We start from the raw sequence: 15,920 nt of genomic DNA, 5'->3' as shown, positions 1-15,920 counted from the left end.
TTGGGGGGGGGTCCGGTCGTGGGGCCTGAACTCTGGGCCTGGGTGCTGTCCCTCAGCTCTTCAGCTCAAGGCTAGCGCTCTACCACTTGAGCCACAGTGTCACTTCCGGCTTTTTTTTTTCCTTTTTGCTTACGTGGTGCTGAGGAATCGAACTCAGGGCCTCAGGCATGCAAGGCAAGCGCTCTACCACTGAGCCACCTTCCCAGCCCCTTCAATTGTTTTTTAGTTAAAGATTTAGTATAAATGCTTAGCAGACCAAACCATTCAGCTAAGGTCAAGGAAATGCTTTCTCTGAAATTTAGTTGAAAACAAACACAATTGAATTTCCTTGTGGATGTAAATCACTGGAAAGAAGCACTGTAAGCAACTGGGTAAGGCTGGAGTTGTGGCTCAAGTGGTAGAACCAGTGTAAGTTCTAAAGAAAGCCCAGCAAAAGTTTGAGGCCTTGAATTAAAGCTCCGATATAGTACACATACAAAAAAAAAAAAAGTGGATAGAAAAAAAAAATCACATCTAATCTGTGTAATTTGAATATAAAGTAGTAAGCCTGAGGAGTTACTCATTCAAAAGGAAAAGGTAATGAGAAGAGAGAAGAGTCCTGGGTCTATTGGCTCATGCCTGTAACCCTACCCTCTCAGGAGGCTAAGATAGGAGGATGGTAGTTCAAAATAAACCCTGGCAGAAAAGTCTGTGAGACTCTTATTCTAGTAAACCAACAAAAACAAGTAGTAGAGCACTAGCCTTGAGCAATCAGCAACAGTGCTCAGGCCTAAGTTCTAGCTCTGGTACTAGCCACACAAAAAAAGAATAGAGAACAGCTAAGAAGTAAATTGCAGGGCTGACAAGGTGGTTTAGTGGTAGAGTGCTTGCCTTGCATGCATGAAGCCATGGGTTCCATTCCTCAGTACCACATAAACAGAAAAACCCAAAATAGCGCTGTGGCTCAAGTGGTAGAGTGCAAGCCTTGAGCAAAAGAAACTCAAGGACAGTGCCCAGGCCCTGAGTTCAAGACCCAGGACTGGCCAAAAAAGAAAAAAGAAAAAAAAGCAGAAATCCTATCTTCATCTCTTAAAGGCAGTGAATATCACTGCAAGAATTGAGAGCAATTTGCTACTTTGGTGGTTCGTATTTCTAGAATCAAATCTACTTCAACCTGGAGTAAAAAAAAGCCATCCCATTTATCTTTTGTCCTGCAGCATCTTATACTTACTTCTAATACTGTTTTTACTATACTAGTTAACCCTCAGTGGTGATTTTATTTTGTTACAATCACTAGATTATGCAAAGGCAGATCTCTAATCTTTTAATATTTTAATTTATTCCCAGGATCTATAATGGAGAATCTTGTACTCAACTGCTACTCAAATAAGAACAACACAGGCACACAGATTAGGTTCTATGTTGACTTTCTGAAACAAACTAAAAGTAGATCTTTGAATCCTATCAACATCTCCGAGTAGTTTCCACAGCATATGTTAATAGTGACATATTCAAACTGAATAAGTATTGGAGGTAAATCACACCTAAGTTCTATGATCTAAAAAGACCACTCAACATCAAAATAGGTACAAGATAGTTAATAAATGTAATAGCTCTGGAATTTCTAATGTCATAATACTGCTAAACTTGATAAAATGAACTAATAATCTCATTCAATATAGTAACATGGCTTTTCCAAGAATTTATTCATTAATTTATCTGACTATCCACATCCATCTTATATTTATTGTAAAAGGATTACCATCTTCATTTCACAGATGAAGAAACTAGATGTGGTTAAGTACCATGAAAAAGATGAGAAGCTAGTATTGGTAGACAAATCCAAAAGACTATTATCTTCAATTACCTAGCAAAAAGCCAGAATTTGAAATGTGGTCCAAGTGGTATAATACCAATATAAGTTAAAAAACTGAGCAAAAGCACCAGGCTCTGAGTTCAAGCCTCAGCACGCACGCACACACACACACACTCACGCATGCACACGCACACACACACACACACAATTACATGAATTTCATGGCTGAAAGCTGAGATTTAACCTCAGAAGTTTTGATTAGGATTTATCAATTTTCTCTACATTTCACTACCTCTCCCATTTATTAAAAGTAAAAGTATATTCATACCTGCAGATTACTGGCATTAGGGACATCTTCAGGTTTCTCCTCCAAAAGCTTTGAAATAATCACTAGACTTAGACACTGTCTCAGTTGCCTGGAATTATAATTTGAAACTATTTAGAACTCAGCTTAATATTCCTTGGAATGTAAATAAACAAGCCAAAAGTTCTTCTAGTTCTAATTTGAAATACAGGCAATGTTCCAAAAAAAAAGGCTGTATAAGAACCAACTATTGAAGAATGGTAAAGATTTTTATGTAAAATATTTGTACAGGGCTGGGAATGTGATTTAGTGTGTTTGCCTAGCATGTATGAAGCCCTGGGTTAAATTCCTCAGTACCACATAAGCAGAAAAAGCTGGAAAGAGCACTATGGCGTAAGTGGTATAGTGCTAGACTTGAGCAAAAGAAGCTCATGGACAGTGCCCAGGCTCTGAGTTCAAGCCCAGGACTGGAAGAAAAAAAAGAAAATTGAACATGATGTCAGAATTGCTTAAAGCTAAGTAAATTAGCAAGATCCCTTACCTTTTTTTTTTTTTTAAATCTTGCTAATTTACTAATACAAAGCATTCTATTTTATTGCTGGAACAATTAAGTTCTCTGCTTAAGAAAGAAAATGAATTCATTTTTAGGGTATGTGTCACCTATATTGTTTTGTTATCATATAAACTCAAAAGTCAAGAGCCAGGCGCTGGTGGCTCTCCAACCTGGAAGAAATACTTCATCAGAATATATTCTAATCCTAAACTTCTAGTCTTCACAACTGTGAAATACAAATTTAATTTCTGGGCCTAGGCTCTGTCCCTGAGTTTCTTTTGTCCAAGTTTCTTTTGTTCACTAGCCTACCACTTGAGCTATACTATAGTACTACTTACAGCTTTTTCTGAGTAGTTTACTGGAGATAAGAGTCTTGTGGAAGCCAGGCTCCCGGTTGCTCACACCTGTAATCCTAGCTACTCAGGAGGCTGAGATCTGAGGATCGAGGTTCAAAGCCAGCCTGGACAGGAAAATCCGTGAGATTCTTATCTCCCATAAGCCACTAGAAAACCGGAAGTGACAGCGCCCAAGCCCAGAGTTCAAGCCCCATGACTGCCAAAAAAAAAAAAAAAGAGTCTTGTGGACTTTTCTGCCCAGGGTGACTTTGGACAGTGATCTTCAGATCAAAGCTTCCTGGGAAGCTAAGATTAAAGGTGTGAGTCAATGGTGCTTGGCTTAAATTTTTAACTTTTTAAAATAAATAACAACAACAAAAGAATATAATACGATCTGAAGAATCAGAATCAGGCCATCCAGACAGATAGAAAGGTAGGTAGGTAGGTAGATAGAGATAGATATAGAGATAGATAGATAGATAGATAGTTAGTTAAGGAAATAAAAGGCTTTGATCTAACTTTGAACTGATAAGAATGTGTACCAGCAGATTGGGGTTTGAAGCCAGCCTGCCGTGAGACTCATTTCCAATTAAAACCTGAAAGCCTGAAGTGGATCTATGGCTCAAGCAAAAAAGTTCAGGGACAGTACCCAGGCCCTGAGTTCAAACCTCAGTACTGGAACAAAAAATAAATAAAAAAAATGAGTGGACTGACTTGGTGATGCAAACTTGTAACCCTAGCATTTGAGAATCTGAAGCAGAAGGACCAGGTGTTTGGGGTTAACTTGGGTTATAGCAAGTTCTAAGCCAATATGGGCTATGAAGCAAGATCTTATTTCAGCAAAAAAATTAAAGTTACAAAATTATGAATTTAAATAAATGATCTAAGAGCATTTCATTAAACATTATAAAATTTTTCTTGATACATATCTCATTTTCCTATACCTTCCACGTGATGTCCAGTTAGGAACTAGCTGTACCAACCACAAAAGGTTGTGAGGATGACTGGAGAGTTTATTTATGCCCAGACAGAGTTCATGCATCTGTAATTAAAAAAAAGAAAGAAAGAAAAAAAAGAAAGATTTTCTTTTAAAAAGAAGACATCAAATCTACATCTCCCTTCCTTTAATAATGGAAGCATTAACAAAATGGAACACAAGTTTTTTTCAGGATACATGGAGTCTAAAAACTGTTAAATATATACAATATAGATTGTTTATCTTACATTATCTCTATCTATATTTAAATGGTTCCTCTTAGAAAAATAAAGTAAAATAAACACAAATATCACTTTCTAAGTATGAGAGTCACATACAATCATGTAAGTTCCTGATCTAGAATTTTTGTACTTTAGGGAGCCTATTTCCCTCCACCTTTTTTTTTTTGTGGGTTGCAGGGCTTGAATTCTGGCCCTGGGCACTGTCCTTGCATTCTTCAGCGCAAGGTGAGTGCTCTACACTTGAGCCACAGTGCTACTTCCAGTTTTCTGGTAGTTAATTGGAGATAAGAGTCTCATGGAGACTTTTCTTCCTGGCTGGTTTTGAACCACGATCCTCAGATCTTAGCCTCCTCAGTAGCTAGGATTACCAGCAGGAGCCACCATGCGCCTGGCTCATCCACCTTTTTATTTTGAAGGCTTGATCTCAGGACCTCCCAATCTCATTTGGCACATTTGTTTGATTTTGTGCTCATGGCTGCTGCTGTTCCACTTAAGTCAGGATGGGATTTTGTTGGTTAATTAGAATCAGAATCTCTAGGACGCTTCTGCCTGGGTTGGCTTTGAACAGTAATCCTCAAATCTCAGCATTCTGGATAACCAAGATTACAGTGCCAAAACTGGTGCCAGCTTTGTCTTTTGAGTGCCTGGGCTCTAGTATTTTTTGGGAGGGTTCTGGAGGGATAGTGGAAGCACTAGACTTTGAACTCAAGGGCCTATGGTTGCCACACAGATGCTCTACCACTTAAACCACACCTTTCCCTATTGTACTATTTCCTTTCTGTGCCAGTCCAGGGGCTTGTACTCAAGAGTCTAGGTGCTGTCCCTGAGCTTTTGTGCTCAAAGCTAATGCTCTACCACTTAAGCTACAGCTCTACTTCTGGCTATTTTTTTGGTGGTTAAATGGAGATAAGAGTCTTGTAGACTTTCCAGCCCAGGCTGGCTTTCCAACCTAGATTCTCAGAATCACAGCCTAAGTAGCAAGGATTACAGGTGTGAGCAACTGGCGCCCGACAATTCCAGAATTTTTATTCCTTTTCTTTTCTTGTTTTTTAAGGTCCGAGACATGGACTCAAACTTGGTACTTGGATGCTTTCCCTCATTGGCTAACACTCTACCAACCCTGATTCCAGTATTTTAAAAGTCTAGCAGTGGGGTTCCAAAATAATCTGATGATGCCAGGCCCTGGTAGCTCATGCTTGTAAACAGGAGGCTAAGATTTGAGGATGTGGTTCAAAGGCAGCTTGGACAGGAAATTCAGTGAGACTCCTATCTCTTAACTACTAAAAGGCTGGAACTGGAGTTGTAGCTCAAAGTGGTGCTATCCTTGAGCACAAAAGCTTATTAACAGCACCCAGGCCCTGATTTCAAGGCCCTGCTCTGAGGTCAAGTCCCAAGACTGACATACACACACACACACATAACCCTCCCCCCCGCCAAAAAATAAAATCTGATAAAATAGAGGAAGGAAATATAGGGATGAAATCAACAAGAGGATTATGACTGGAAAACATTTGAAGCTAGGTGACAGTTCCTAAGGGTTTCTCATACTCCTCCATACTTCTGTGTATGTTTTAAACTTTCCATTAAAAATAATAGAATCTTTTAAAAGGCCTAATAAAAACTATACATGTTTACTCTCCATATGGCTATGGAAGTACAACTCATATTCTGGCTGTAGATATGACTCATATTATCACTTCATTTAAGTGTCTACTTAGATACAACTTCAGAAAGGTTTTTTCGTATGAAATAACATGGCATTCTTGCCTTACTACTTTCTCTTCCCATGTCCTACTTTACTTTTTTTTTGTTGTCAGTTGTGGAGCTTAAACTCTGGGCTTAGACGCTGTCCCTTCAGCTCAAGGTGAGTACTCTACCACTTGAGCCACAGCACCACTTCCAGTTTTCTGGTGGTTAATTGGAGATAAAGAGTCTCACAGACATTCCTGACAGGGCTGACTTTGAACCAAGATCTTCAGATCTCAAGCTCCTGAGTAGCTAGGATTACAGGTGCAAATCAACGGTGCCTAGCTTGTCCTACTTTACTTTTCGATGTTGCACCTAATCACACTTGATATGTTACTAAAATCTCCATCTACTTATCACCTAAGTAGGATGAAAGCCACATGAGGGCAAGGACACAGTCCTTTTCACAGTTGAATCTCTAGCACTTACATGAATACTTAATTGACAGTATATCCATAATGTTATTTACTATAAATGAATAACCCTCTTAGTTCATTAATTTCCACTTTGTGGATTACCTGTAACCTTAGAAAAGACTGGTATCAAAAATTATTGAAGCTGGGTGCTGGTGGCTCATGCCTGTAATCCTAGCTACTCAGGAGGCTGAGATCTGAGGATCTCAGTTCAAAGCCAGCCTGGGCAAGAAACTCGGTGAGACTCTTATCTCCAATAAACCTCTAGAAAACCAGAAATGGAGCTTGGCTCAAGCAGTAGAGCGCTGGCCTTGAGCTGAAGAGTGCAGCGACAGCGCCCAAGCCCAGAGTTCAAGCTCCACGACCGACAAAACAAAACAATTATTAAAAAAATTACAATACCACGAGGTACAGATGGCTCATGTCTGTAATCCCACTCAGGAGACTGAAATATGAGCATTAGACTAGGCAGGAATGTCTATGAGACTCCTATCTCCAATTAACCACCAAAAAGCCAGATGTGGAGTTGTGGTTCAAGTAGCACAGCTCAGCCTTGAGCAAAAAAAAAAAAAAAAACATCTCAGGGACAGCACCCAGGGCCCTGAATTCAAGGCCCAGAATTGGCACCAAACAAACTCCTCCTGCCCCCAATATTTCCCCAAGTTCTCTTTTTATCTTCCAAAGATCTTAGCTGAACTTAAATATACCTTATTTTTTTTTTTGGTCTGAGATGGGAACTCAAACTGATGCTTTTGCTCATTGGCTGGTGTTCTACCAACTGAGCCATACCTCCAACCCCATTAAATACAATTTCTACATGTACTGCAGGAGTCAAATTTTAATGATTTACAAAAAGACAATACTGATGTAATGTAATTTTAGTAATGTTACCTTTGTGTTCCAATCTCTGATATTTTTCATCAGGTTTATCAGGAGGCTCTGAAAGTCTACTAGAGGAATCTGTGTCAGCTGTTTTTCCAAACTCATTTTAAACAACATTAAAATCAGCAACATTATTTCCCGATCTTGGTAACCTTCTGGATGTATAGATGTACACAAGCCTAGAAACTTTTGACACAAACACACAAAGTAACTTAAAGAAAATATATTTTACCTGAACAGTTACAATTTTTTTTTGATAAGACACAAAAGAAAACTAGACAGGTAACAAATAACATGTCTAGGAAAAGGTGGCCAGAAAGATTAATGCTAATGGTAGAATGGAGGGACAAGTATTAGTTTTTTTCCCCCCATTTTCAAGGTTTTCCATTTTGGCCATACTGATTTTGAACTAAGGACCAATGTGCTTGCCACACAACTGTTCCATTACTTGAGTTCTACCCACAGCTTAAAAAGTTTAACTATTTTTCAAATAGTTATTCCAAGGGCTGGCCTGAACAGTAATCCTCCTATTTACACTGCCTGTGTAGTTGATATGATAGGCTGATATCACCATGTTTATCATTTTTTATTGATTTAGATAGAGGAAAAGAGGTGCTCAAAGTTGTTTTTTTTTTTTTTGCCTAGGCTGGTCTTGAACTGCAATTTTTCTGATCTCTACTTTTCAAGTTGCTAGAATTTTAGCCCAACAAGATTTTAATAAATATAAATAAAAGTGTGTATATAAATATACATATTTGTTTGATTTAGATATATGTATATGTGTCTGTGAATGTATACACACACACTTTTTGTGTGTGTATGTGCTGGTCCTGGGGCTTGAACTCATAGCCTGAGTGCTATCTCTGAGCTTTTTTTGCTCAAAGGTAGCATTCTACCACTAGAGCCACAGCTCTCCTTTGGGCTTTTTGGTAGTTAATTGGAGCTAAGAGTCTTTCCTGCTTTTGGCTGGCTTCAAACCAGGATCCTTAGATCTCAGCCTTCCAAGTATTTAGAATTTCAAGTGTGAGCCAACGGCACCCAGCTACACATGTATTTCTATATGCTTTCTCTCTTTATATTCTCTCTTTTTAATTCTCTCTCTCTCTCTCATACACACACACACCTACCCACCCACCCATATAGTTATGTCTTTCCTGGTACTAGGGATTGAACTCAGGGACTTATGACTTGACCCATGCTCCTGGTTCAATATATTTTTAATGGTTCAGAAGAATCACTTATTTGCTTCTATCATTAAAAATGTTTTCACATTGTTCTTCTTAATCACTAAATTATAAGTAATGCTTCTTTTTTTCATATATTCTAACTAAAAAATTACTCATTTCAAAATTATAATCACTTGGTATGAAGCTAGTAGATTAAAAAAAAACTACAAAACTGAAATGGCTCTAGCTCTTTGCTAAAGACATACAAAATAGCTTTTTCCTACCTTAACTACATTTAAAATGTTGGTTTCAGGAAGAGTTGAAAATATTGGCTTACAAGATGAATCTTCTTTACTTCCTTTTCCCCCCAATGGTGTCAATATTTCAGAACTAGTAAGGAATAAAGCAATATAAAATTATTTATTATAAGAAACACTTCAACAAATACTTTTTTGTCTTTTTCTTTCTTTAGATGGGATCTCATGTTGCCCAGGCTGGACTCAAACTTGAAATCCTGCCTTAGACTCCAGCGTAAGCTGTTATTATAGGTTCCACCACTATGTCTACCTTATTATTATCTTATTTTTTTACATATTATTATCATTACTTATTATCATCATTTTGTTGTTGTGCAAAGGGGTTACAATTCCATAAAACAATTACTTTTTTAAAACTATACCCCACTGACAATTTTATATACAACAAAAGGAATGTGTACCCATTTAAATTTCTTTTCTTTTTTCTTTTTTGTCAGTTCTGGGGCTTGAGTCCCTGAGCTTTTTCACTCAAGGCTAGTAGTGGTCTACCACTTGAGCACAGCACCACTTCCGGCTTTTTCTGTGTATGTGGCACTGAGGAATCAAACCCAGGGTTTCATGCATACTAGGCAATCTCTCTACTCCTAAGCAACACTCCAGCCCCCATTTAAATTGTTTGATAAGCATATATTACTGTAACTATCATCCAAAACAAGAAACAGATCATTTCCATCAACCCGAGACCCATCATACCAGATCCAAGTCAATTTGCTACCTCCAAGTGGAAGTAACTATCAGTATGATTGATTTCTATTTCTATGCATTAGCTTTCCTTTGAACTAGCTATTTCATATTATCCTCAATGCTCTTAGTGGCAAAAAGCTATGGAGGAAGTGACTCTGATGACAAAGAACTCACAACCTCGTAAATGGCCTGTAAAAATTTCCATAGCAAGCCAGGTGCCACTGGCACACACCTGCAATCATAGCAACTCAGGAGGCTGAGATCTTAGGCTCTTGGTTCAAAGCCAGCCTAGGCAGGAAAGTCTGTGAGACTCTTATCTCCAAAAGTCAGAAGCAGAGCTGTGGTTCAAGTGGAAGAACACTATCCTTGAACAAAAAAGCTCAGGGACAGCATGCAGGCCCAGCCCGAGGCATGGAAAAACAAAACAAAACCTTCTATAACGATATAAACAAATAATTCTTTTTTTTTTTTGCCAGTCATGGGGCCTGAACTCTGGGCCTGGGCGCTGTCCCTCAGCTCTTTAGCTCAAGGCTAGCGCTCTACCACTGGAGCCACAGCGCCACTTCCGGCTTTTTCTGTTTACGTGGTGCTGAGGAATCGAACCCAGGGCCTCATGCTTGCAAGGCAAGCGCTCTACTGCTGAGCTACCTTCCCAGCCCCTAAACAAATAATTCTAAGCATTCTAGTTTGAGTTCAGGTTGTCAGTAGCCATGGAAGAGATTTAACAATTAAAGGCGCTCAGAGACAGGGAGAGGCATAAAATCGGCTTTCAAAGCATAGCTGGTTTTGTTAATTTTTTTTTTACTCAACAGTACATTTACATTGTTAGGTTAAAATACAACAACAACAACAACAACAACCGTATTGAGGTACAATATGCGATGAAGAGATGTCCTCTCACCTAGCTTCCTACCCATTTCCTCTTCCCACAATTAGCCACTAGTTTTAATCCTTTCTTCTGACAGTATTTTATATATAAATAAATGTGAATATATTACCACTTGTAGTGTAAAAAATAATTTGATCTTTCTTCTCAGAAGCTTTTTTGGTGCTGGTTACTGAGACTTAAATGCAGAGCCTCACACACTTGTTGGTGTTTTTGCTCATGGTTGGTGCTTTACTACTTGAGCTACAACTCCAGGTCTGGCCTTTTGTTGGAGACAAGAGTGGTGAAGCTTTGTCTGCTTTGGGGTGACACTAAACCTTGATCCTCAGATTTCAGCTTCCAGAGTAGCTAGGATTACAAGCATGAGGCAACAGCACCTGGCCTCCTGAAACTCTTTTGTTATTCATTGTAAATCAACTTCAATCATACCTGATTCTTGCTAATGAAGTGACTACAGAAGGCCAGCATAACCAACCTGTGATTAAAGAGTTGTAACTTAAGGATACACATAGAAGGTAGAAATCTAGTTAATCAACACTAGTGTAATAAATTTTGTATGTTGTATTTATTTCACTACCATACACGGTCTCTATAATGAATAAAAACCTCAAATCCATGGCCAGATTCTATTATTTTCACTTAATTTGTTTTATTGACGCTGGAGGTAGAACTCAGTCATACACATAGCAGGTAAGCACTCAACCACCTGAGCCACACTTTACTTTCCTTATTTTCCAAGTCAGAGCTGTGCTCTTTGCCTGGGGCTAGCCCTAGATGCTAATCCTTCCACCCATGCCTAAAATGGGATCATGAGATATGTTCTTGCTTTTTGCTGGGCTGGCATGGAAATGCTATTCTCTCAATCTTTGCCTCCTGAAAAGCTGGGATTATAGAAATGCTCTACTCTTAGCTTTTCTAGACTAGGTCTCACTATATAGAACAGGCTGACCTCTATAACTAGCAATCCTTCTTTGCCTGTGTCCAGAATGCCCTCATACCAGGTAATACTTGACATGCTTTCTGCTTTTTAGTGAGTCATTGGGCTTGAACTCAGGGTCTGAGCTTTTTCACTCAAGGCTAGTGCTCTACCACTTTGAGCCCACTACTTCCAGTTTTCTAGTGGTTCACTGGAGTTAAGTTTCTCATGGACTTTCCTGCATGGTCTGGCTTCAAACCAGGAACCACAGATTTTTTTAGATCTCAGCCTCCTAAGTAGCTAGGATTACAGGTATGAACCACCCGTGCTGGGCTTACTTTTTAATGTTTTTATTGTGTATATTTATTTATATCTTTGAATTATAAATCTGAAGTATAAGTTCAATAAGTTCAGTTTTCCCCCCAGGTCACTGACTGGCTTTCCAGATTCTAGGTAAAACCAGATACTGAACAGCTTACTCCCCCCCATCCTTTTTTTTTTTTTTTTGGTGGATTGAACTCCAGGGCCTGGATACTGTCCCAGAGCTTTTGTGCTCAAGGCCTGCCCTCTACCACTTGACCTACAGCTCCACTTCCTGCTTTTTTGGTAGTTATTTGGAGATAAGAGTCTAAGAGTCTCTTGGGCTTTGCTGCCTTCACTGGCTTCTACATGCCAAAACCTTAGATTTCATCATTTTGAATAGCTAGATCTCATCATTTTGAATAGCTAGGATTACAGGTGTGAGCCACCAGTGCCCTGCATTTTTTTGTTTTTGTTTTTTTTGATTGGTCATGGGGCTTGAACTCTAGGCCTGGGTGCTGTCCCTCAGCTCTTCAACTCAAGGTGAGCGCTCTACCACTTGAGCCACAGCATCACTTCCAGTTTTCTGGTAGTTAATTGGAGATAAGAGTCTCACAGACTTTCCTGCCCGGGCTGGCTTTGAACTTCAATCCTCAGATCTCAGGCTCTTGAATAGTTAGGATTATAGGTGTGACCCACCAGCACCTAGCTCCTGCTTCATTTTTTGAATGTGACATTTAGCATATACTAAATCATATTTGGACCTCACACTTTGTTATTCTGGTGGAACTTTGTGTCCTCCTATTTGTACCATATTATTATTTTTCTTTTTGTCGATCATGGGGCTTGAACTCTGGGCCAGGGCACTGTCCCTGCGCTCTTCAGCTCATGGCTAGTGCTCTACCTCTTGAGCCACAGCGCTATCTCCAGTTTCATAGTGCTTTATTGGAGATCAGAGACTCACAGACTTTTCTGCCTGGGCTGGCTCTGAACCATGATCCTCAGATCTTAGCCTCCTGAGTAGCTAGGATTAAAGGCATGAGCCACAGGCGCCCAGCTTGTACCATACTATTTTCAAGTTGCCTGAAGGGGAGTCATGACATGTAACTTTCATGAATATTATTTTTCCATATGGTGTTAAAATCAGTTGTATTGTCTCAAACTGTTCTGCACCCCTAAAATCCTGTTGACATTATTAAGATCTCATTACATATGATGCTTTCTACCACCTAAGCCATACCCCAACCCCTGAATTTTCGTATATGAAAGCATGATATAGGCTTTCCATTTATTTAGGTTCTTCACTAATGTTTCATATACATGTTTCTAATTACTTTACTTTTAGTTATTTTCCTTTTCCTTTACTGCCACTGATGTCTCTTTTTTCAGTGTATCTTACAATATGAAGGTTACTTGTTTCTCTTTATTAAGTAAACAGAAATGCTTGCTTATTTAACTGATCTACAGGCTCTGATGTATAGATTAAATTACTTATCAAATCATCTTTTACCAACTCTTTATCAATATTTTTTTTTTTTGGTCGTAGGACCTGCACTCTGGGCCTGGGCGCTGTCCCTGAGCTTTTCAGTTCAAGGCTAACACTCTACCACTTGAGCCACAGCACCACTTCGGGCCTTTTGTGCTTATGTGGTTCTGAGGAATTGAATCCAGGGCCTCATGCAAGCAAGGCAAGCACTTACTAACTGAGCTACCTTCCCAGCCCCCTCTTTCTCAATTTTTACATCTCACTTTTTTCTCTTATCTAATTTTCTTTGACCAATATTTGCAAAACAGTATCAAATAACAATAAGAAGTCTTTCTTAAAAAAAAAACTTTTCATGGGAATATCTCTTATTTTCCAGCTAAATATATCAATAACTTTTAGGTTAATATCAACTTAAAATTGACCTAACTTTCACTTAAAAAAATACGGAATATAGAATTCATTAAGTGAATATTTACTGTTATATTGTGTAAGTTGTTTAAAATGATGCTAACATTGTTAACATTGGTGTTAACAATGAAAAGAAAACTTACTGTTACATTGGTGTTAACAATGAAAAGAAAACTTACATTAGATAGTCTTCATTAAAGTCTGGCTGAAGATTCTCCAAAGGAAATAAAGATCTAAAGTCAATTCCCATATTGAAAAACACAGCTGCTATGTCAGACAAGGATGGAATCCAGGGCCAAATTGGTGAGTCACTGAAAGTATCTGATTAAAAGAAGAAAATCCTTTATTTCACTGGTTTACAAACTCATTTGCAAATAATCTGCATGTAAAACAGATTACTACAGATTTTTTTAAAAGACAGGACCCAAACTGGCTTTGAACTTGAGATCTTCCTGCTTCAGACCTTCCAAATGCTGAGATAACAAGCATTCATTACCATGCCCAACTTTGTTATTATTACAATGATTCTGCAGAACTGACAATACTAAAAGTATCGTTAATGAAAAAAAATATACGAAAATACCTAAGTGATAGACAATAGAATGTAAAAAGAAAGAAGTAATACATTTTGAAATAACTAGAAATGACAGAAATTCTAACTTACAGTTAACACAGGAAGATTTTTGTCATCTTTAGTACCTTTACAGTTGTAAATCCTTAAACAAGTGATTAGGTAAACCACATGCTGTAGCTCTCAAAGATAAGAAAGCAGCTCATACTTTTTTTTGTGTGTGTGGCCGTGGGGCTTGAATTCTGGGCCTAGGCACTGTCCCTCAGATCTTCAGCTCAAGGCTAGTGCTCTACCACTTGAGCCACAGAGCTACTTCTGGCTTTTTTTGTTTATGTGGTGCTGAGGAATCGAACCCAGGGCCTCAGACATGTAAGGGAAGCACTCTACCACTAAGCCACTTTCCCAGCCCTTTCATAATTTTATATGCTTTCAGTCTGCCTAAGTGCATTATCAAATAATATTGCTTACTCATAAGCCAATTAAATAAATTAGCTGAATTTATACATGAATAAACTGACAACTATTTCCATTTAATATACAAAGTCAGTCATGATTTGGTGAACATTAGGGAAGTGTTGCCATTTTTAAGATCTTATACCCTTTTCCCCATTGCAACTGGAGAAATGTAGATACACATTTCTAAGTAGCACATTTCATTTCTGAGTAGCACATTTTGTTTCATATTTAAAGATATTTGATTACAAAAGTAATTTCTCCTAATTTTAGAATATGAAATTAAGCATTTAACAACAACCAATAACACATATTACAATTTACTGTCAGTTTAGGTACTTACCATTTCTAATTGTTATTTCCATTAATGTACTTAAAATCTGCACTGATACAATACAGTCTGTATGAACTGACATCATCTGTCAAAAGTAAATGACAATATAAGTAAAAAAGCAGAAAAGATGAGTGCTTATTACTTGCTAGATGCATATAAAGATGTTTTAAGCCTGGCAGGGTGGCACATTCCTATAGCCAAATACTTTGGAAGGCTGAGGGAGGAGGATTGAGAACTGAAGGCCAGTGTAGGAAACATAACAAGGCTCTGTCGCAAAAAAAAAAAAAAAAAAAAAGGAAACATAAGATAATGTATATGCACTTTATTTAACTCTTAAAATAACCCTAAAGTAGTTCTTACAACACATATGAGCAAATAGACTCAAAGAAATTAAATATGTTGCCCAATGTGACACATGTGATACATGGAAGAGGTAAAATTTAAATCTAGATCTGATTTGAAGTCAGAATTCCTTCAACTCTAACACATGGCTTGGTATTTTTTGTTTGTTTGTTTAACTTTCAATCATATTTAGAGAAATAAATATATGAAACCATCAAAAATGTCTTTCTAAGCCGGGTGCTGGTGGCTCACGCCTGTAATCCTAGCTACTCAGGAGGTTGAGATCTGAGGATCGCGGTTCAAAGCCAGCCCAGGCAGGAAACTCCATGAGACTCTAAACTCCAATAAACCACTAGAAAAAAAACTGCAAGTGGCACTATGGCTCAAGTGGTAGAGCGCTTACCTTGAGTTGAAGAGCTGAGGGACAGCGCCTAAGTCCAGAGTTCAAGCACCATGACGGACCAAAAAAAAAAAAAGTCTTTCTAACTAAAAAAAATAAGGCTGTACTGATCACATTAGGTAAAAATCAAACCATGAACTAGTATAAGTACTCAAAAATATACAAATAGATTAATACAACAATGTTTTTTAATTAAAAAAATTCTTGAGGCAGTGTCTCACTATGTTGACCAGGTTCAAATTCCTGGGCTCAGGGCTGGGAAGGTGGCTCAGTGGTAGAGCACTTCCCTTGCATGCATGAGGCCCTGGGTTCAATTCCTCAGCACCACATAAGCAAAAAGAAAAAAGCCAGAAGTGGCGCTGTGGCTAAAGTGGTAGAGTACTAGCCTTGAGCTGAAGAGCTGAGGGACAG

At 38.4% G+C, this 15,920-nt stretch overlaps 1 protein-coding gene across 1 annotated transcript in view; it reads right to left on the bottom strand.

Annotated features, from left to right (window-relative positions):
• Positions 1 to 15,920, bottom strand: part of LOC105986590 (protein FAM178A-like) — an 82,476-nt gene that overhangs the window by 28,155 nt on the left and 38,401 nt on the right. Inside the window, exons 10-15 of the mRNA XM_013017587.1 lie at positions 14,777 to 14,852; positions 13,589 to 13,730; positions 8,697 to 8,802; positions 7,256 to 7,432; positions 3,932 to 4,029; positions 2,124 to 2,211 (exon numbers count right to left, since the gene is read on the bottom strand). Coding sequence (XP_012873041.1) covers positions 2,124 to 2,211; positions 3,932 to 4,029; positions 7,256 to 7,432; positions 8,697 to 8,802; positions 13,589 to 13,730; positions 14,777 to 14,852 — 687 coding nt within the window. The remainder of the gene's footprint in view (positions 1 to 2,123; positions 2,212 to 3,931; positions 4,030 to 7,255; positions 7,433 to 8,696; positions 8,803 to 13,588; positions 13,731 to 14,776; positions 14,853 to 15,920) is intronic.

Source organism: Dipodomys ordii, unplaced genomic scaffold (genome assembly GCF_000151885.1).
Source record: "Dipodomys ordii isolate 6190 unplaced genomic scaffold, Dord_2.0 Scaffold36, whole genome shotgun sequence".
Classification (NCBI taxonomy): domain Eukaryota; kingdom Metazoa; phylum Chordata; class Mammalia; order Rodentia; family Heteromyidae; genus Dipodomys; species Dipodomys ordii.
The sequence above is the reverse complement of the archived record's forward strand: the minus strand, read 5'-3'. Positions and strand labels throughout refer to the sequence as shown.